This window comes from Polypterus senegalus, chromosome 3 (genome assembly GCF_016835505.1).
Source record: "Polypterus senegalus isolate Bchr_013 chromosome 3, ASM1683550v1, whole genome shotgun sequence".
NCBI classification, from domain to species: Eukaryota; Metazoa; Chordata; class Cladistia; order Polypteriformes; family Polypteridae; genus Polypterus; species Polypterus senegalus.
Genome location: NC_053156.1, coordinates 127,133,725 through 127,150,702, shown reverse-complemented (window position 1 = coordinate 127,150,702; position 16,978 = coordinate 127,133,725). Strand labels below are relative to the sequence as shown.

Here is a 16,978-nt window from a genome sequence, read left to right as displayed (position 1 = left end):
AAAAACAAAAACCGTGAAAAGCATCAAATATAGTATCTAGACTTAGATGACAAAATCCTCTACACACCAAACAATTGTATTTTACAAACTATGGTAATGGTAGGTTGTTGGCCTGTACAGTGCTGTAAAAAGTATTTACCCCCTCCCCAAAAATCTTAGTTTTTACATAATTTACAAAATAAATGTCCTCAGACCTTCTGACTAAATTCAGTATTTGAAAAAGAAAACACAACACAGTTTTTTTAAATACTTTCTTGCAACACCTTTATTGGCAATAATCAAATCTAAACACTTCCTATAATTTGAAATGTTTTTCACATCACTGTTGAGAATTTTAGCCCACTCCTCATTACAGAACCACTTTAATTCAGACACATTAGTTGGTCTGCAACAGTGAGATGCTTGTTTCAAGTCTGATCATTTCTGTTGGGTTCAAGTCAGGACTTTTACTATGCCATTCCAAAGCTTTAATTTTGTTTCTTCTGTGCCATTTAGCTGAATATTTGCATTTGTGTTTTGGGTCATTATCCTGTTGCATGTCCCAATTATGCTTCAGCTTTGGGTCACAGACTGATAACTGGACATTCTCCTTAAGAATATTCTGGTAAAGTTCAAAATGTATTGTTTCTACAGTAATGGTAAGAATTTCAGGTCCTGAGGTGGCAAAGCATCCCCATACCATCACACTACTACCTCCATGTACTATTGCAGTTATGATTTTCTTACTATTGAACTCTGTACTAGCTTTACTCCAGACATAATGGGAACTGTGTCTTCCAAAGAGTGTTACTTTGACTCATTTGTCCATAGAACTTTATTCAAAAAGCCCCAGGGGTCTTCTAGGTGTGTCTTTGCAAATGCAAGACAAGCACTGATGTTACTCTTGGACTGCAAAGTTTTCCAGCCTGCTAAACTTTCTACTCAGTCTATTTCTTATTATCCAGTCAGGAATACTACCTTTAGCTGAAGTTACAGAGGCCTGAAGTGTTTTACATGATTTTTGTTAGATTTTTTTTGTGATTTTTTTTTTAACAAGAAGGAGCAGTGTCCTTGGGGTAGTTTGGCAGGCTGGGATTATCTTGTAAGATTCACCACTTTTCCAAATGTTCTCTGTTTGTAGATAACAGCTCTTACTCTGGTGTGGTGGAATCCCATTGGCTTAGAAATGGCTTTAACCCTTTTCTGATTGATAAATTTGAACAACATTTTTTCCCACCTTTTCAAGAATTTATTTTGATTGAGGCATAGTGGGCTTCTAGAAACTTTATTGTGGCTACTTCACTCACATGGTAAGAGTTTAGTTTAGCTTAGTAAGTATCAATATACAGTTTAGATTCAACAGGGCAAAAAATATATTAAATATACTGAGTAGAAATATAAATGGTAAAATAAGTTTACTCGCTCATGTGTTGCACCTACAACCTTTTTGCAATTTAAGTTAATGGAAAGTTTCACACTGTATGTCTTAATGAGAAAGTAATTGGTATTACATTGAATACATTTTCATATTTTATTATTTCAGGTCATTGTGTTGTTGCATCATTCACCTTCTATCAAGTTTCTGGTAATTGATCACTACCTTGAAATCCTTATATAAAACTTCTTGATGTAACTTTAAATTCATCATTCCCTCTATGATAGCAAGCTAAGTTTAAGTTTTTGTGATGGTGTGCTATGCTCCCAGCTCTCCCAATTCACAACACTGTGGGTTTCTGTTGAGCAGTTTAACTTTTGCCTTTTCTGACCACAGAACAATTGTCACAGAAGCACTGAAGAGCATCCAGATGGTCTTTTGCAAATTTAAGACAAGAAGCAGTGTTATATTTGAAGGGAGGTATTTTCCTCTGTGTTGCCCTTCTATTAGCATGATTCTGATTCAATGTCTTTCTTGTTAATCCATTGAATGCTGTACTCTTGACATGACCTTTACAGGGTGCTCATTACAAGGGACAAGGGACTGAATTCCACCTTTTATAGACAGTGTACCTTACTGGGGATTGATGAACACTTACACCACCATAAAATATTTTGTAACCTCTTCCAGTTTTATGCATCTCTACAATTCATCTTCTAAGGTACTCTGAAATGGATTTTCATCTGTACATGGTTCACATGAACAGATCTTTCTTGAGAAGTGCAGACTCTGTCCATAACCAAAGTTTGTGTGCCTTTTGGCAGAGCACCTCCAACTAAATTTTTAAATTCATCTCACCGATTAGGACACTTCAATCTAATTACTTTCCGAAAGGTCGTTTAAATGTACAAACCAATTACAGTATGTTTCATTTGATACTTTGTCTTGGTAATGTTGCATCTGTTATAAAGGGTGAGTCGAACGTTTGTTAACATTTGAATGGGGGGAAACAATTTATTCACAAAACATACTTCATATGTGCAAGATGATTTACAGGAATGTCTCAACCTGTTCTCCATCATGTTCAACACAAATACCATAAGTGGCACATAAATTGTCCACATAAATTGTATATAAGTATATATAGCAGTACCATTAGTGTTAACATAATTTTGACTCACCCTGTATAATAACGTATTATATTTTTATTTTAAAATTTTAAATATGACTATTTTTCCTCAGCAACATGACTTTTAAGTCGGTGTACCTGGTAGTTTTTATTTAAAAAACCTCAGTAATAAAATGCAACTATCTTTTTCACATAAGTTTTGTTGTTGATGTTTATCAAATATATTTTACAGTTTAATAATGAACAAATAATAGCAATAAAAGCAAATTAATTATTAATTTAGGTAAAGCTTGTATAGACTACACACAAAATATTAATTCATCTTCTTAACCCATTTTGATTTCAAAGTCATAAAGAGCTATATTCTATTGTAGTCACCAGAGAAGCAATGTATGGATTAATTTTGGGTAGAACACCAGTCACCACTCAGAACACCACAAAGGATTACCATTAAAATATACTCATTTTCTGTCAAACTGATACTTCAAAAAAGACTGACATTTCCTAAGAAAACCAACACGACAACAAGGAGCATGTGCAGACTTCATAAAAACAGTGACTGTTTATTGAAAATATTTCTTGGGAGCTGTAATGTACCTTTGCTAACACTGTACTCTCCTAGGCATTACTGCAAAACAAATATGTTATATTTGCCCTTTTCACTTTTAAAAACTGAAGAATGATATATCTTTAGGAATTCTTTTAAGAGTAATAACATATTTCACACCTTGTAATCTGGATAGAGTTGTTCAATAACACTGGAGTGCTGACAGAATCTCTTCCATCTCAGCATGTGGAGGTATTTGCACTGAGACAGCTGGTAACTCCGATCTGTGAAAAACTGACATAATTTTTTTTCAGTTGTTGCATAGACTCCAGACACATAACTAAACATGAAAAAAGCACTTTGCAATATGTGTGATGATTAAACAGATAGATATGTCTATTATGCAAATTATCTGATTCAATTTGAAATATTTTTAACATACAGTAAAGTAAATATTTTTAGCTAACTGTGATACTGTCCTAATTTGGTAAAAAAAAAAAAAACTGTAACCGTCTATGCCCCACACAACAATGTAAGTAAGTAATGTTAGGTGGCTCAGGCTGAACTTTGGCAACAAATATATTTTTTACAATCATAACGTACTAATGAAGCTAGAAAATGAGGATATCATTGATTATGAGGAACATTCAACATTAAAATTAGCATCAGTATTTTCTTTGCATTAACTGTCAGCTTCAATATTGAGGAAAAAGGGGGTTACCTACCAAGTGGAACCAAATCTAGACTAGCCAGTTCAAACAGAATGTGCTGGTCTGTAAAACTATAAAGTAACATGTAACAAGTATTTTGTACAATTAAATTTTATTTGTTTCCAGCTGTATTTCTGTTGTAAATTTTGTATTTTGTCGGATCTATAGTTTAGCTGATATTTTACAAATGTGAATGACCTAATTAACTCCACTTTTAATGTTAATAATGTGCTGATTTGGCAAGCCATCTGTCTGCATGAGACCAGACAACCTAAGCAGAACCCTCACTCAGTTCTTTCCCTTATTTTGCAAGATTAACCAGGTTTGACACATAGCAACCATCATTTGTAAAGGTAACATCTGTTTCAGTCAGGCACTACAACATGATTGATAGACAGGTATTAATAGTGATGTATATACAGCAGATTTAACAGTTTAACAGTCAAAAGTTCAAAAAAGAAAGGGGTGACTGCATACAAGTTGTTTTGCTTAAAGTGGAAAATCATGCTACCTCAAAAATATGATGAAAGGTTGTCAGAAGAGCAACTGTCAAGTGATAAATTACATGTCTTATTTTTTTCATTATTTAGCCTATTTAGCAAAAATAACTATTTCTGTTGGAAGTTTTACCTAAGCACAAAGGAATCTGAAGAAATCTGAGAATTCTATAATTTGGAATGGACTGGAATAATATAACTTGATTTTCAATTTAAGTGCACTATAATAATTTGTTAAATATTACTGTTTATGTTTATTGTTAGTTGACAATTTTCATTTCTGCTGTTTCTCTAAAATATATTGTTAACCGCCTGGGTAAAATTGCTTGTGCAATTTTGCAAAGTTGTTTTACAGCACATGAGTGTAATTAACATAGGCACTCACTTTATAGATTACATACAATATGAGTGTTATACAGAATGAAATCTCTCTCAGTTTAGGTATCAAAATTTACAAACTTTACCTGTCTTGAGTTTGAATCCTTAATTGATTGTTAATTTACATTTCCAATACCAAGAATACTTTCATATTCTAGTTAATTCAAGTCATTGTTTCAGCAACTTGCATTATTCTAGTAGGATGTGTCTATTTGAATGTTGGGAACAAATGCATATAACTGTGGGAAAAGTCAGCCCATGGTTTAGAGTAAAAGTACTGCAACGTACTGCACATGAAAATTACTAACCATTCTAGAAAATAAGTTTGAACATACCTGGTGTAGTAACAGTGGGAGGCTCTCTGGTGTGTATTCACGGCTTAAACAGCTGTCTACCTCTCTTTTCATAACCTGAGCCTTGATGGCAATTGACTTGGCTTGGGCCACCTATAACACAAGAACATAAAATAATTGGGCATGATCTTTACATGAAACAGATAATGTCAAACTGCAGCAACCTCAGGTACCAAATTCAAATAAAACTAGTATGAAAAGATATACTGTACCATGTGGATTTTACCTAATATAGTATATTAATTTTTTGTTATTTTAATAATGTGAAATTAAAATGTTTTGCTAAATGTGTGATTTGTTTCAACATATAAAAAAGCTAGGTTACACAGTGGTCAGTTCTACCGCCTCACAGATTCAGCAACCACGGTTCAATTTCTGACCGAGTTGCTGTATTTTTAAAGTTTGCACATGTTTACTGTACTCTTGTATATTTTCTCTAATAATCAGGTTTCTTCGCATATCCCTTTGGCAAAAATGCACATTAGCTTAACTAATGCCCCTATATTGGACTAGTATTAGTAACATTGTGAGTGCTGTGTTTTGCAATTTATTGGAATGAGGTCCTGTCTATGATAGGTCTGTGCTTTGTGAATAGGGCTGCTGTACTAATGCTTTGACTTCCTATGAATTTACAATACAAAATTGTTTGATCATAAAACAAACATCAAGATGTTGCACTTTTATATTTCTTTGAACAAAGACAGAGCTATAATACCTTAATAACCTTAATAAATGTTACAGCACAGAACTATATTCAAAGTTCAGAAACTATTATAATTATGTAACGGCCTAATGAACTATGATCAAAAGTTCTAATTAAAATGCTTAATCAATGAGTATAAGCAATGCAATAAGGTCAATTCACTTTATAAAATTGAAAAATGTACTAATAGTGATTTTTCAATACTTTATTATTTTGAGTATTATTTAGGGTATACATTTACTCAAGATGACTTAAAAATGACTTGGCATACAATACATTTTGAGCGTTTGGGAAAAAAAAGTATAGACTTTTTTTCAGTTAAAATACAAAATAAGGATCTAAAAATAGTAAAGCTTTTTGCAACAGCTAATGCCACAAGCTGTTAATGTGCAAGTAAGGCTTAATTCAGACAGGTGCCTCTGCATAAACTCATATTAATAATATAAAGCGATAATGGAAACCAGACAGAAAATCTGACAGGAGGCTACTGCTAGAAACTGGAGCAGCTGCAGCAAAACAGGCAACTCTCAAGAATACTGCAATATATAAAAGTTTCTATAATATACAAGAGAGGCAAAGTTTTTCTTCTTCTTAATCTTTAATTTATGTTTTTCAAAATATGGGCCAGAAACTCTCTTATTAATTTGATCAAGGTAGCACACTTAAAATGTTTAGTAGTAGTAGTAGTAGTAGTAGTTTGTCACTTCAGGATTTCCGTATTTCCTATTACAAAAATAATAAAACATAGGGTGCTTGTTATGAATCTATGTTTAGAATTAATATTAATTACTTATGGAGTTTTTTGTTCTTACTATTATTTTTATCATTATCATGGTGACATCAGCACACTGTCAACTTGTAAGTATTTTCTTGGACGAGCTCAACCATTTTGGCTGTTATGGTCATTGCTGAGATCACATGACACATTTTGTCAGTATATTCCATCAATATCAGACCGTCTCTCTTTTTTTTCTTTCTCTTTTGGCTGTGGCTTTTATTACTTTGATTCTGATTTTGTAATTTTGTTTAGACAATCATTTTCTTTTTGTTTGATATCTTGGTTTTCTGATCCCAGCCTGATTTCTGACTCTGCTTTTGTCATTCCCATTTGTTTTTGGTGCTTCCTTTTTCCTGTTGTTTTTCATCATGAAACAATTCTACTTTTTGCAAGATCTCTCCCTTTTTCAATTGTGATCCTAACAGGTGCTATTGAATTGAGATCTGCTGAAAGTTTCAGGAGCACACTTGGTTATAAAATTAGTTTAACAGATAATATGCTTTATGATCAGTAGTAATTTTGAAGTAAAGCATGGCACATAGCTTTGGCACATAGAATAGGGTTCTGCTCCATGTTATGGAGGTCCAATAGTGTCAGAGCAAAGAAAGTTGCTTAATAAATTCTTAATTGTATAGTGAAGCACAGAAATATGGAGTTATCTGGGAATGCCAGAAAAAACTCTGCAAAGATTTTCAGGAGGTATTCTTGAACCTTAAAGTGATTCTGGAGATAGAATTGAAATCAACCAGGGATGACACTTAAAGGGATACTCCACCCAAAAAATGTTGCTTAACCTATGTAGTTTGTACTAATGGCTGAGGAAAAAATTTTATCTCATGTCTTCATGCAGAATAGAGATAACAAAATTTCTGATTGAATTGACATATATATTGACCAATGTGGAACAAAGAGCAAACATATATTGACCAATGTGGAACAAAGAGCAAACAATATCAAACGTAAATGAAAAAATCTTAATTCACCTGTGTCACATTATACATATGTCAGATTTCCAGTTGTATGTCCTAAATACATGTATTTTGAATAAAATAATGTTAAATAAACCACTTTTCGAAAACGGTCTCATGAATAGAAAATAGCACATGTTAAAACCCAACCGAGCCTGCTGTCACTATTAACTTCTTGGAATAAATACATACATTAGATATAGTTATAGTATGCGTAGATGCAAACCAAAAAAGTCCAGTTAAATGCTTCCTATTGCCAACTAACAATGTTGCACTTAGACTACAATCTTATGTACATCAAGCCCAGGAGCTACACTGTGATGGAGCATTTACTCTCAAGTCTGACATGCCTCAAATGTTTTTCCAAGAACCATTTCAGGAATCTGAATAAGGGTGATCTTTTAAGTGCAAACCTTATACTAAATATGAACCCTCATTATCTGTACATTTCCAGAGAACATGGAACATATTGAGCACTTGGCTTTTTAGATCAAGTTCAAATGAAAGCACAATTCCTTATTTTAATTTTGAATGTAGACCCAAGAAGAGTGTAAAAACACTTCCAATCATCAAATTCTGCCATTTTCAACAATTAATTTCAATTTCATAATATTCTGCTTCCTTTTTCATTTCTGTGTAAATTTCACAATATTTTCCGTTCCTTTGTATTTCTGAACCTATTTGTTTTATTTTATTGTTAAGAAAATGACTGCTGTAATTGTGAGTAGTATTGCTGCAATGTACGCTCCATCTATTTTATAATGATTATTTCACTACAATGAGGAATTCTAGTGAGACATTTACATGCAGTTATTCAAAATAGTATTAATAGTAACAACAGTTACATATAAATCTTACCTGCAAGCCCCTTTTTAATTTCAATTCCCTTTCTTTCCTGAAATAGGAGATATCTTTTGGAATACGTACAGAACTGAAACAGAAAAAGGCACAAAAATAACATTTCTGACAAAGTAAACAGGTGTGTGTTATTTCTTTCAAAAGCATCTTGGTGCCTTTGCAGAACTCGCGTTTATAATATGTTTTCTGATTGCTGTAAATGGAAGAAAGTAGCCAGGATGTCCAACAAATAGTAATTTAAGCTATGAGAAACAAGTTAAATATGAAAAACAAAATAGCACCACAACACATGTTACTCTTTAAAGGCTTCAGTGTTTTTCTAACATATCCATATGTTACCACATATTCAATACTGTATTTCTAGCATTACTGTCTCTATTAAAATTCAATGATAGGAGATTTGCATGGTACACAATTATTTTAAAGTAATGCTAAAATGAAATAAACTTGCCAAGTAATCTACTAAAATATTGCTTGAATTTGCAAAATATTTTAACCTGTTGTATGATGCATATTTAATAACAGTTACAAAGCTAAAATAGAAAACAATAGAAATTGAAAGCAAACTCACTCAGAATAACATGAAAGGGCTCAGGTGCTAGAAGGGGATGTGGACAATGCTAACTCTTAGAGCCATTTTTAATAGATTTTCCCATACACTGCCACCTTCTTCTAATGAGCAGTTCCAACACGCCATCCCTACTTTATAAACAAATCCTGCTATGTCAGCTGGAATGGCCAGTAAACAGTTCACCTCTGACTATCATTATTGACAGTCCACAACTAAAGCCCAAGCAAGAAGACAACTGAGAATGCTATAAAAACGAAAATTCACGGGCCCAGATGGGAGTCAGTCCTAAGGTTTTGTGCTGAGCAACTTTGTGGTATTCTCTGCCACCTATTTAGTCTGACCTTAAGGCTGGTCCAGAAAGTTCGTCTGTTGTGGGAAAACGGCCTGCATTGTTTTTTTTTCAAAGAAGACAGGCACTTCTTCACCTAAAGACTACAGACCAGTTCCACTTACATGAAGAACTGGATCCCACACAAGGATCACAAGGAATGGCCCTATCTCCTTCTCTCTTCACTCTGTACACCTCAGACTATAAACATAACATTAGCATTAGGATTTTTCTTACCTGTAGGATTTGTCTTACCTGTAGGCTCTAGAAGGTGTTCCTTCCAGCACCCCATTCTCTTCAATCTCTGTCTTCAGCTCAGCTAACCATGAAGCAAGCTCCTTTTCCATGTGCAGCAGCTTCTCTGTAGAAGTAACTTTGTATACTTCTTCCATTGTAACTGACGTGTAGTCTCCAAGCAGAAACTAAAGGAACTCCACAGGGTGGTGTGTAAGGCTGGATATCAGATGTAGATTATGTAGATCATAAATAGATGACGATGAAAATAATAATAATAATAATCATTTTAAAATAAGTAAGACAATGTCTATGTATAAAATGCTGGCTTGTGTGAGTAGAATAAATAATTTAAAAAGTTATTTTCTATTTATTTCATTGTTAATTGAAAGGAGTTAAAGTACTATATTCTGTACAGTGAAAACATAAACCTTTTATGCAAAACTAAGGTAAGAAACAAACTGAGTTCTTTCAGAGTGATAGGTGACAGCTCAGCTAACCTGCTAGGGACCAGGGAATGCTGCTGCCCAAAACAGGCAACCATGGTAGCAGTACTCAGATGTGAAATTGTTTAAGTGGCCTGCAGAGTGCACTATATTTTGATTTTCCTGAGATATTAAACACTGCACAGAGGGATTGTCAAGGAGTAAACTCCAAATAGCTTTTAAAACTTGCTTCCTGCTAGGGGTTTGCATGTTGAGTTCTTAAGATTTTTTTATGAACACTTTGAAATCGCTTCAGTGACTCACTGGTATATGCCGTTTGAGGTGTATTGTTATCTAGTTATGCAAGACTTGACCCTAAAAACTGTCATTATTAGGCCTTTTTGGACCATATTTTGTGCAGGAAATACTCTTCTTATGATAAAACGTTAATCAGTAGGTGTCTTCAGCAAAAATGATCAGGAAAACTTGAAGTTATGCATGCCACATCAACATAACCTATCGCTTAACTCCCTAATGAGATATAAGGGGTCAAAGTTATGCCTTTTTACAAAAGTTCAAAGAAATGGGATCAGTAATATAGGCATGTGGAGTGTCTTTTTACTTAATTTTAATGTTGCTGATCATGAATATGATAATATTTTTGAGATATGGTTTTAATGGTGGCCCTAGCTTGCCACTCCCAGAAGGTTGAAAATGACAAATTTTAATCATAAGAATGTGGGGTATCATTTTAGACTATTTTAAGGTCAGTGATTAAGAATATGTTATTTTTTTATTTAGTTCTATTACAATCAAGAAAATATAGACTTTAAATATTTTAATTGAAGCACACATTTTAATATTACAAATATTTGATGTAATTTAATCTTTTTTATTATGTACTTCTACCTCATGAAGTAAATTATTAAATTTCTTATGAATACCCCAAATTAGGTTGACTTATGCCAATTCATACTTTTTATTGTGCTTTCTGTAACACTTGGCCTTCTCCATATAATGATTCTTGTCGTATCTATTTCATTTTATATAAAATCACCATTTTGATATCTCTGCACATTTTGGGCTTATTTTTGGGAGCAGCAGCCCCTAGTGGTTCTTGCTATCAGAGCACTGTGTTGTCATTCACACACTGTAATTTAAATTTAACTTCTGAAAATGCAGTTTCTTCCCTGATCCTAGAAGAATCTCAGATAAAATAATGGACTTGTTTTCTGCATTGAGTTTCTTTTCAAGGTTCAGGAAGTTGCTCTTGAATAAATACACAATGTGTTTTTACAGTATTGGTTTTCCAAATATGAATTATGAGCACAAGTATCTGCTTCAGTATGCATTGCATTATTGTCAGTATACTTTTGAGTAGCTTTTCTATAAGAGGTGCTATTTATTGTCAGATTTCATAAGTGTATTTTACATGATACTCCATATCTCATACATATACTGTAGTATGTTGCTGGTGACAACTTTGAGGATCATTATTCCAATTTGTTTGGCTTTTTTGCTCTCTAAAACTAAAATGAAAGTCTAGGTTTCTACTGAAAAGTATACATGTAGGTGTATTTTTGAATGTTCTATTTTTGGTTTTAATATCTTAGAAGAAGAAAGAACAGTTTATAATGAGAGACAGAGAAATTTTACAGTAATGCAGAGGCCTTAGTTCTGCACTATAGGGAATTTATACGATTGATTTTTGTACAAACATTGTAACCCACTGGATAACCAAAAGGTCATAACACTTTCTTTCTTCTTTAGAGGATTAGATGTTTATTTTGTAGCACAGGCCCCCATCTGACAATCCCTTGAATCCCATAAATCTGTCTATCATTCATTTTATTACATACTTATTCAGCTCAGTTAAAGGGGAACCAGGTCTTATCTCAGCATCACTGAACAATAAACAATGCCAGACAGGGTACAACGTCTAATATAGCTATAGATTAGAAAAAATGTACATATGGTGTGACCCAGATATACAACATATATGATTCACCAATTATGTCCATGCGTCCATCTGTTTTTATAACCTAATCACCCCGCTACTTAGTCACAGGTAATTGGACTCTATTACAGCAACAATGGGCACAAACAAATAGCAACCAACCTAGAATTAATGGCAGTTCATCATACAGCACAGTTACACACACAATCATACTCAGTCATAACTGGACATTTTAGATTTATAAATTAACCTAACAAACACGAGTGTCCACTTGGAATGTATATATTATGTAGGAGCACATAAAATGTTTTGGCAAGGAACATTTCATTCAACTCAAAATACAGTATATAAATCTCTCTATTATATAAAAAATTCTGAGACGAGACAAGACTTTTTTTAAGAGATTTTTTCAAGTCCCGGGAGACAAGACTTTGGCCATGAGATTTTTTCAAGTCATGCCCTCCTCTCAACCATATTCAACCACGCACACAGTCCTCTCACATCTCATTTGTGTGACTGCCTTTGACAGACACAGTTCCTGCTCTCTCAGCTCTTATAAATTTTAAAGTTTTCCTTACAGTTCCTGCTCTCTCAGCTCTTATAAATTTTAACATTTTCCTCACTTTAAAGAAGACGTATTATGTCCAAAACTTGTTAAAGAATTTTATCACAATGGGTTATCAACAGAAAAAATGAGTACACGGGCAATCCTAGCACCAAGAAACAATGAAGTCAAACGAATTAACTCCAAAACTGACAACCAGTTACACGACAAATTGGTTAAATGCATATCAATAGACTATACTGAAACAGTTAGTAGTGATCGTGTGAAAGATGAAAACATCAACGTACAATATCCTGAAGAATATCTATAACCATTAACACCATCCGGTCTTCCACCACACGAATTACTGTAGAAAGAAGGATATATCCAAGAAAGCCAATGTAGTACATCTTCCACGGATAACATTACACAACAAAGGAGATCTTGATATACCATTCGTATTAAAACGTTAACAGTTTCCTGTTAGAATAGCTTTTGCAAAGACAATTAACAAATCTCAGAGTCAAACATTCAAAAAAGTCATTTTATTCTTTAGAGAGAAAGAAACGAAATTCAATCACAGGCAGTTATACCTTGCATTGTCATGATGAAAGTCCAAACACAAAATCAAAATACAATGCAATATTGACGAAAATTTAATTCCAAAAATTGTTTTACTGAACTTTTGCAGTAAGTGTAAGTTTAAAAAGTATTTGCGTGTTAATTTCAAAGCCAAACAGAACAAAATCATATTACGCAACAAATAACTCTAACGCATCATTAAATATAATTTACTTTCATATCATTACGTTTTATTATTTTTAATATTCCTAATTATATAGTTAGTTCTATTAGGCATATGTAACAATTCCTATGAAAATACCAATCTGTTTAACTTGTACCACAAAGAGGCTAGCGTATACCGCAGACCCGTTTGTTGGCGAGTGAAGCAAGCAGGGGGCAAAGCCCCATAGTGCATCATAAAAAATGAGTAGTAGCAGCAGCAGCATTGCCACATATAAAAATAAACTGAAATTCTTACTTGCTTGGCTGACCAACATGCAACAGATCTTCCTGTCTAGTGCTATGATAAACCGTAATGCAAATAAACACATAACTAACTAATTAATGACTCTAAACTGGTGTGACATCAGTGAGTGTGCATTGCGCCCTGTGATGGACTTGCATCCTCTCCAAGGCTGATTCCTTGCCTTGTACTTGAAGAAGTCTTGATGGGCTCCAGCTCTCAACAAAAAAAATAATAATTTTAAATAGTTCAGTGGATGGTTTAGTAGTATTTTTTACAATATTTTTTCATAATAGTTTTAGTAACAGCAATTTGAGATTCAAATAATAATATTTTGTTTTATTATTTGCATACACACTTAATCCAGTTTAGAATTATGGTCACTACTGTAGACTGGAACCAACCATGAACATGATGTCAATGCATCACAGGACCCATGCATGCACACTCACATGGGGACAAAGTATAGTCACCAACTACATTAACACACACAAACACACATCTTTGGTAATGTTGGAGAAAAGCCAAAGTATCCAGAGAATAACCCATATAGACAAAGAAAACCCATATAGACATGTGGAGCACGTGTAAATTCCATACCAGGAGACTGATTCAAGCCTAGGAGGCTGAATCCATTAGGCAGCATGTCACTTCAAAATTAACTGTTCATTACTGATCACAGTCAATAAACATGCAGTTATTTTACATCCTAAATTCTCCTATTTTGTGTAAATTGGGATATTTACTGTGTTTGTAGAACTTTGCAAATGAACTCTTTCTTACAGATATATGAGTGGATTGCCAGATTCTGAAAAAAATGGTATTGTTCCCTGTTCAGTGAATTTAATTTTTTCTGCTTTTAAGTAAATTTGGACATTGTTTTTCTATTTGAATGGTAGGTAGGCTAGAATTATTATTGAAAAAGTTAAGACAATCTGTTGATGTGAATAAAGGTCAGCATCACTTCCAATATTTGACAGATGGACTCCACTGTCTTGAGTAGCATTGATTTGGTGGACATAAAATACATCTTCAGATGACCATCATTATAAAGTTACTGTATGTATTTTAAAACTTTCTTGTTTATCATGGTGCCAGAGAATGGCAATGTGTTGTATAGTGGTTGCAGTAGTAATTTCACTGTACTCTGTAAATTTGACAATAATACTACTACTTCTGATTTAGGAGGAGTTGTTTAGAACTTCTAAACAAAACCTCAAATTGTATTTGACATTTTTAATCAAAAATATAAGGCAGCACAAAGAAGCAAACTGAGGAAAGGTATACAGTATACACTACATGATTCAGTAACTTGAGATCAAGATCAGTAATAATATGATGTAATTGTTTTATATAGTAGTATATCAGTTTCTTACATCAACTAGTAGCATTTTGTCCCACTTTTCTTCACAGCACTGCTTCATTTCTTTGATGATTGAGGGAAAAAGTGAACATAAACTGTACATTGCAACCTAACTAGCTAAGCTAATGACCACATAATAGCAAACACATTTCAGAGCTTTCTGAAGACACAATGAAATATCCATGAATATTTAAGTCCAAAAGGTAGATATTAATAGTTCCTTATTACTACATTTTCCAATTAATCTTACAAAAAATGTATTTGTGGAATATAGAAAAGATGCTTTATGCATTACTAATTGGATTTCTCCACTTTCCTTCCCCTTTTTTGAGTTTCAATCCTTCTATTTCTCGATACAAATGTAATTTATGATCATGTTGCCTTATAATGTACTTCCTATCTCACATCTCTTTCTAAAAAAAAAAAAACTTCCTCCAGTGATCTAGGCTCAAATATTTTTTGTGATATTTTTGTGTGGACTTTGCTCATTCTCCTGATATCTGCTGTGATTGTTCTCTCTGATTCTCAAATATTTACACGTTTGGTTAATTGTGAATCTAAATTAGCCAAATGTGAGTTTATGGGAGTATTGCTTATTCAGTAAATGTGAAAGCTGATTATTTAAATTTGTATTCAATACAAATTTCAAAATGTTAACAGAAAACTTTAGCTTCAAATAACTGAGTGTGCACTCTATCTGACTGTTATCCTCTTTAGTTTTTGCCTTAATCCCAATATCGCTAGGTGTGGTTTTGGCCTTCATGACTCAGAGGTGGATTAAGAGATGAAACAAACAGAAGGAAGAGATTCAAATAAATATATATTATCTAACATATGTTATGTATTTAATTAGTCAAACAATTAACATTTCTTTAATATGGATATCTTATTCTTATTTTTTAATCTAACTGCATACACCACTACCAAAAGAGTCAAAATTGTTTGCATTTTTCCAGTTTATACTGTCAGTAATGTCATATGTACAAATGTAAGTGTCTGTATTAGAGAAAGCAAATAATAATGACAAGGCACAAAAAGGCAGTGAAGTCCCCATAACTAATGGCATCATTAAGGCACTAGACGCTGAATGGCAAAAAGAGTAACTGCATACTCGAGAATACAAACAAACTTTAGGACTTTTCCTGCAAGTTCTGCAACTCATCTACTGTATATGTAACTGGATACAAATGCGATTTTTTAAGCACTTAACAAGAAATAAGTAATCATTCATTATCTTGAAAAATCTGGTCAACTCTATATGAACCTAATACAATCGTCCAAATACTCCTGCTTTTTCAAAAAAACTAGAAAACGCACATACAGTACCTGGTGGCCTTTTCTTTTGTAAGATGTCTCCAGCACTTCTGGTGCACTATGAACCTAAAATAGTAATAATAATAACAATGACACTTTTCACGTTGGACTAAAAGTTGTTTCGTGCGTCCGAAGCGGTAGCCATAGGGACGCTGTACACAACTGGCGAACGTGCGCGTGCCCTCAATCCAGTGAGCGTGCAGTCTCGCCGGCCACGTCACGCGAGATAGATGTAGCTAGACAGTGGAAAGCTGGACATTGCAAACTACAAAGCTTTATTATTCATTGCACACGTTTTCGACATGACAGCCAGTCTTCAGAATTTTGCAGAATAGAGCTGATTTAGACACCGGACGTGCTAAAGAATAATCGGAAACATTCTCCGAAGTTAGTTTCCGTTTTCTAGGCGAAAGTAGTTTGTGCAAATACCTACCTGTATGTCATTTTGCTTATGGGTAGCTCAGTAATGTTTTCAAGAAAACAGGTAATGAGGGACAATAACTGAAATGGTAATCGTACAATAAGTATTAAGTAGCGAAATCAAGCAATCCCAATGTTATGTTTATTGTAGGTTGTATAAAAAGCTGCGAAATACATTAGACTGGCAGCATGTGACATTTGCACGTTCTCCCGTGTCACTGTTTCCTTGATCTAAAATATACAGACGCCTTGATATTTTAAAATCCAGGGCAGGGCCTCGGGGGAGCTGCAGCCAATCCCAGAAAGCATCAGGGGCCAGACAGGAACAATGCTTGGACAGGGCTAGTCCAAGGAGGGAGAACACACACACATACCACGATGAGCCAATTTAACATCGCCAATCCACTTGTACATGTTTGGGAGGAAATCAGGGCATCCAGAAGTAATTCAAACGAACACATGGGGGATGTGCAAACTTTACGCACAGACCACTTGGAACTTCAACCCCGATCTGCTTGTA

The 16,978-nt window shown here is 33.9% G+C and overlaps 1 protein-coding gene across 1 annotated transcript in view; it reads right to left on the bottom strand.

Annotated features, from left to right (window-relative positions):
• The window catches only part of si:ch73-242m19.1, a gene marked incomplete at its 3' end in the record, with an annotated part of 117,145 nt that extends 101,011 nt beyond the window's left edge, over nucleotides 1-16,134 (bottom strand). The window contains exons 1-5 of the mRNA XM_039749762.1: nucleotides 16,051-16,134; nucleotides 9,430-9,627; nucleotides 8,276-8,348; nucleotides 4,951-5,061; nucleotides 3,211-3,324 (exon numbers count right to left, since the gene is read on the bottom strand). Coding sequence (XP_039605696.1) covers nucleotides 3,211-3,324; nucleotides 4,951-5,061; nucleotides 8,276-8,348; nucleotides 9,430-9,566 — 435 coding nt within the window. The remainder of the gene's footprint in view (nucleotides 1-3,210; nucleotides 3,325-4,950; nucleotides 5,062-8,275; nucleotides 8,349-9,429; nucleotides 9,628-16,050) is intronic.
• Between the last annotated feature and the right edge of the window lie 844 nt (nucleotides 16,135-16,978).